This window comes from Trachypithecus francoisi, unplaced genomic scaffold (assembly GCF_009764315.1).
Source record: "Trachypithecus francoisi isolate TF-2019V2 unplaced genomic scaffold, Tfra_2.0 Lachesis_group1, whole genome shotgun sequence".
Lineage (NCBI taxonomy): Eukaryota > Metazoa > Chordata > Mammalia > Primates > Cercopithecidae > Trachypithecus > Trachypithecus francoisi.
Window position 1 is genome coordinate 82,824,235 of NW_022681454.1, and position 6,000 is coordinate 82,830,234.

At 44.9% G+C, this 6,000-nt stretch overlaps 1 protein-coding gene across 4 annotated transcripts in view; it reads right to left on the reverse strand.

Moving 5' to 3' along the window:
- Window positions 1–5,591, reverse strand: part of SLAIN2 (SLAIN motif family member 2) — a 71,731-nt gene extending 66,140 nt beyond the window's left edge. For 3 of the 4 annotated variants that reach the window (XM_033214737.1, XM_033214736.1, XM_033214735.1), the window contains exon 1: window positions 4,794–5,585. In XM_033214737.1, coding sequence (XP_033070628.1) covers window positions 4,794–5,182 — 389 coding nt within the window. In that variant the 5' untranslated portion in view covers window positions 5,183–5,585. Of the gene's footprint in view, window positions 1–4,793 lie in introns of all 4 variants that reach the window. The other variant, XM_033214738.1, reaches the window with a different exon arrangement.
- Window positions 5,592–6,000: the final 409 nt, after the last annotated feature.

Genomic DNA, 6,000 nt, shown 5'->3' on the forward strand with positions numbered 1-6,000 from the left:
AAAGCATACATAAACAAAGAGGCCATACAATAAATCAACTCTCAGCAGTGAAAAGCCACGAGTGACAAAAAAGTATAAAAACCACATACCTACCTAGCTCTGAAATGGGACATTTATCAACAAAAGTTATTGATGAGAAGTCAGTATGAATTTGAAGTGTCTTCATAAACCTAAGATAAATTGATCTAGTGAGCCAGAATGTAGCTTAAAATGGGCTTAGGCCTACCACTCCAAATGATGGAAAGGAATAGAAATTTTATCACTAATATAATGGTGAACATGGGCAGGATCAAAAGTCTGGATGAAAGGAAATATGGCAACTTCTAAAGAAAAAAATAAGCAGTGTCTAGAAAGTCCAGACCAAATTGATTCTTTGCAAAATTCAAAACTGGATTTAAAAAAGTCTGTGAAGAAAAGTGAATAAATGAAATGCTAGCTAGAACATTCATCATAAACAAGTCCAAACAAATCAACTGCAATGGCTATTTTAATAGGCTGGTAATAGTAATGTAGTATTCTTCACTGTAGTTGAGAATCTTATAGGCAGAGAATAGCTTAATTATAGCAAGGCATTTGACAAAAATCTTTCATAATGTCCACACAAAATGTCATATGAGCCTGACAATAAAAGATAGAACTAGTAATTATTGAACAACCATGTGTGTTGTTTAATAGACTGGTGTTAATCTAGAGTGAGTCTGACGTGCACACTTCAGAGTAATTTATCCCTTTTTTTTTTTTTTTTAAGACGGAGTCTCGCTCTGTCGCCCAGGCTGGAGTGCAGTGGCGAGATCTCGGCTCACTGCAAGCTCCGCCTCCCGGGTTCACACCATTCTCCTGCCTCAGTCTCCCAAGTAGCTGGGACTACGGGCATGTGCCACCACACCTGGCTAATTTTTTTTGGTATTTTTAGTAGAGACGGGGTTTCACCGTGTTAGCCAGGATGGTCTCGATCTCCCGACCTCGTGATCCGCCCACTTTGGCCTCCCAAAGTGCTGGGATTACAGGCGTGAGCCACCACACCTGGCCCAGAGTAATTTATTCTTATCAATAATTTGAGTGAAGACACGGTAGATATGCCTACCAAATATAAAGATGACCAAATAAATCAGAAAGGATAATATTAAATGTCTAAATAAAAACTAACAAAAGGAAATTTAAAAGCCTTATATTTAATCTAAGCATAACTAAAAAAATATAAAATGAAAGCCTTATATTTAAGCTAAAAAAAACCATTACACAAAAAATAGAGTTAGGAAGACTCAGTTTAACATCTTATGTATAAAATATATGGGAGAGAAGTTGATATTTCGGGCTCATATTAAGCATAAGTAATAGAAGTTAAAACTGCAATGAAGTATTTAGTCAAAAAAAAAACAAAACAGCATTTGGTTCATACCTACCACACTCTCCATCTTATCAAATATCATCTAAAATGCTGGGTACAATTCTGGGAACCATGTATAATGACAATGAGCAATTTAGAGTTAATTAAGAAAAAGAAAAACCAGGATTGAAGGATCAGAAAATTACATTATCTAAGGAATGATAAAACAAACTGGGTTTATATACTGGAAAAAGACAAGGGAATGCTCACAGTGTGTGGGAGTCAGCAGTGACACCACAGTAGTCTTCAAATATGTGAAGAGGTCATTCATGTGAAAAGGAGATTATATTTGGAAAAAGCAAAATACTGTGGGAACAGCATAGGCTATGATGTATAAAGACCTGGATTCAGACCCTGGTGCCATTATTTAGTGTGTTATTTGATGGTTGGAGAGAGATTAGTTTTCTTACCTAGAAAATGCTACCTATCTCATAAATGTATAAAATTAGAGGCAAAAAATATTTACAAGCTGCCTGGCACAGAATGACACACTGTGATGCACAATGATGCTAGTTCTCATCCCTAAGCTTTTCTGAGTTATTCTAGAACAGTGTTTTTCAAAGTGAGAATTGCAACTCATTAATGGGTCACAAAATCAGCTTAGCTGGGTAGTTACCAGCATTCTTATTCTAATGAAATAGAATAGAAAGGAAAATACCTGAACACATCACTTGTAGTAAAAGTAATCAACATTTTGTCAAACTTTTGCTTCAGTTATTCATATACATTATTCATATAGATGTGAATTCCTGATTATCAGTTAAAATGTATTTCTTATCATGAAGCTGGGTCCAAAAAAAAAAAAAAAAAAAGTGTGAAAGTGACTGCTGTAGAGCACTATTTTCTATGTGCGTTCCATAAGATACTAGTTCCTTGGGAGCTCAATTAAGTTTAGGACCAAACCATACTCCCTAGAGATTTACTATGTTCAAAACACATTAGCATTTCCAAGAGCCCAGCATTAAAGAAAACTGTTTATTTTTGTAGAATCAGTTTTTCCCACACTTATTCCATCCCGGAACCCACCCACTTTTTTTCTACATAGCACTTACTGACATCTTCAGAACTAGCACTTTGTGGCACATACACTCGGGAGGAAACATTCCTCTAGATGAAAAGGAAGGTGAATAGCTAGAAGTTACAGAACGTAGATTTTTAGCTTGCTAAAAAAGGAAAAAATACTGCCTTTGAATCTTCCTGCCACTGACATCCACCCCCTACAACTTTTACCCTAATCACATACCCCAACGCATTTTAAATATTATTTATATCCAACTTACAGTTCACACAAATCTCAGAAAAAGTACAGGACACCTATAAGATCAAGATATGAAGCCAGGATCAAAGCAGTAAGCAGGAATCATCTCGTCAAAAGAAACTCCTGGCACAGTATTTAAGGAAGACTTACTTTACCTTAACAAAACTCATGCTCAGGAACCAAAGCAGTCAAAGACTTAATCGGCTTCTCTGAGTGGACTCAATGTGTTCTAATAATACATAATCTAAAATGGGCTGATGGGTGCAGCTAATCCTCATTATTATGAGCATCATTATTATCATCACTTGCAAGAGCCATGTGACAATATTTACAAGATTCTGGATTCTTTTAAAGTGCATGCATACCCAAGATTCCTTTGGGAGAAAGTAATTTCACATTTATATCAAAAACTGTCACTACCATAGTCAGCTCTAATATTTGATATCACTTGGTAATAAAGGTTTGCCATCATATACTCAAGAGTAATCCTGTTACTCAAATCTTCCTAACAGGGAGTTACGAATACCTCTGACTCTGCTCTTTTAGCTGTCAAGAGCACAAAATGCCCTTCCCGCTCTTTACTCACTTCCAGACTGCAAAGCCACCTCCTCCTCAAAGTCTGGCCCAACTACTTTGGACCACTATTTTTCTCCCAGTTACTGAGTACTGTCAGCACTTTTTGTTCTGTCACTCTTTGGGTAATTCACTGTACACTTTCTAGTTTATTTAACTGCCCAAAACTTAGTTCTCAACAAGACTGTAACTGCCTTATGAACAGGGATCAACACTTAAGAATCTCCAGAATCTCCTACAACATCATGTAAGATTCTTGATTTACAAGAACATCATGTTTCTTAATTTAAGTAACTAGGCTTAAGAGTAACAAATAGCAGCTTGTTTTAAGACAGTTTACTATGTGCCAGATCCAGCGCTAAATGCATACATAATTATCTTACTAAATTTTCATAACTCTATAGAGGTAAGTGCTATTATTTTCTTCATCAAATAGAAGAAGAAAGTGAGCCTCAGAGTAACTTGCTCAAGGTCATACTGCTAGTAAGTGGCAAAACCAGGGCCTGAATCCAGAAAAGCTCTTAACTACCTCAGAACAATGAAAAGTTCCAACCCTACAATAACAGAGTCTATGCATGATTTCGATTTCACTAAGTTAGAAGTTTTAATTTCAATAGAGCAGAGATATTTAACTAAAAGTTAAAACTTTAAGAAAAATTAATTAAGACAAATAATTTCCCACACACATCTTTATAATAAAACGAGGGGAAAAGCCTCCCATGTCCTATTTATGAAAGTAATATAAAGGTGGGGGGGTCACAATTTCATCAAGAAGTGGCTTATGACAATACAGCTTTGGTTTAGATTATTAAATAGGACTCTTTTTCTCTGCTCCTAGGAGGAACGTGGAAATGAAAGATGGATAACTGTCAATTTAGAGCTCTGCAAAACGCCAGACTCAATTCTCGTTTTAGAACATAAAAGCCAGGGCTCTTGTTCCACCCTTGACTCTTCACACAAAGAGTAACAAAAAAAAAAAAAGAAAAGAAAACAAGCAGCACCATCCTCTGCCCTCTTCACACAAAGCAAGCTTTACCCCACTACCCAAAGGGGAGTGCTGATTCACACGGTCTCCCCATCCCTGCCAGACATGGGTCCCAAACACCAACCGTTGCATAGACGTAGACGACTTTGTCTGCCCCCGACCCCCCACACCTGGTGATACCTCATCAAGCAGACCCCACTCCTACATCCAAAATGCCCAGGGCCACCATCCGAAAGCCAGTATCTTACACAAAGCAGGACCCCGGCCTACAAAGCAGTTTCCCACCTCCGACTCCTTCCCAGGCGAACAGCCCTTCTCAAGGCGCCCCAATCCACAGACCCCAATAGGGTCCAGCACCCAGAAGGTCCACAATCCAAAGGAGAACGAGCTACAACCCTGTTACTTGCGCACGCCTCGAACCCCCAACTCCAGCTGAGGTTCCCTCTGCCAAAGCAAGAAAACCACGAGTCCCCACGGGAGAGCGGACCCGACTACACAAAGCGAGGCGCCCGACCAGAGGGACCCTCAGAGGACGCTCTCCGCCCCCGGGTCCGTCCCCGCCCAGCTCCGACCCGGCGCCCCGCGCTCACCAGCTCTCCTCTTCCTCCTCCCAGCCTGACAGGCGCTCCAGCTCGTCGGGCCGCAGCGGCTCCACCTCGTCCAACAAGCCGCCCTCGCCCGCCGCCAGCAAGGAGGTGGCGTCCCGCAGCTCTTCGCTACTCGTCCGCCTCGGGCCCGACCCGGCCCCGCCGCCCGACTTGGCGTTGAGGCCCCAGGGGAAGCCCCGAGGAGACGCCGCGCCGGAGGAGGGAATGGACGCGCCGGCCCGAATCGGGCTGCCGGGCCCGAGGGAGCCGGCGCCCTGCACGGCCCCAGAGCGACTCCTCAGCTGTTCGTTCTGCTTCTCCAGCTTCTTCACCAGCTCCTGCAGCTTTCGCACCTCCTGGTCCGCGTTCACGTTGGAATTAACGTCCTCCATCCCGGCCCCGCCGCCTCCGCCGCCCGCTCGTTCTCGCAGCGACAGGGAAAGAGCCGGAGGAAAGAGGCGTCGCCGCCACTCACTCTAGCCGAGGCGCCGGCATATAGCAAGACCAGGCCCCACCGCCAGGGTCCCCCCACCTCGGGTTCCAAAGCGCCGCTGGCCCCAGCCGAGCTGCCTCATCTGCGCCGGCTCCGGGATTGGGGGAGGCGGCGCCAATATCCGGCCTCTGCCGCCATTTTCCCTCCGTCCCTCCGCCCCCCGCGGGCCGGCCCCGTCGGTGACCTCAGAGCGTCGGGGGTGGACGCGGCCGCCGGCGGGCGCTGAGAGGACCGGGCGCCGGTTCGCGGCGGGGCGGGGCCACTGACGGGGCCTATGGGGCGGGGCCGGTGCTCGAGGGGCGTGGATTAGGCCGGAAGGGGCGTGTCGGCGGATGTGGGACGGGGCCGGGCTGGTCAGGTAGGGTTCCTGCAGGCCGGGAGGCGAGAAGACGGCTCGCCGCGGGCGGGACTGAGGTGGCTAACGCGGCCCTCGATCAGCCCTGCCTGTTGGCCTGGGCGTGTGGGGTGTTCTCCACCCCTTACATGGAGTGTGGGACCCGCGAGCCAGTCTTGCCCTTGTTCCGGGCCAGATCTCGAGTGGGCGCTCAGCCCGGCGGTGGAGAGACAGTTTACTTTGTTCAGCAAATATTTAATCGATGCCGACTTTTAATTGGATATTGTCTCGGCTGGCGGGATCCTCTGAGACTGCCTGTGTCCTGTTTCTTCCCCTGAAAATAAACCCCAGTTTCAGACCGTTAAGAGAGATCTAAGGTCAAA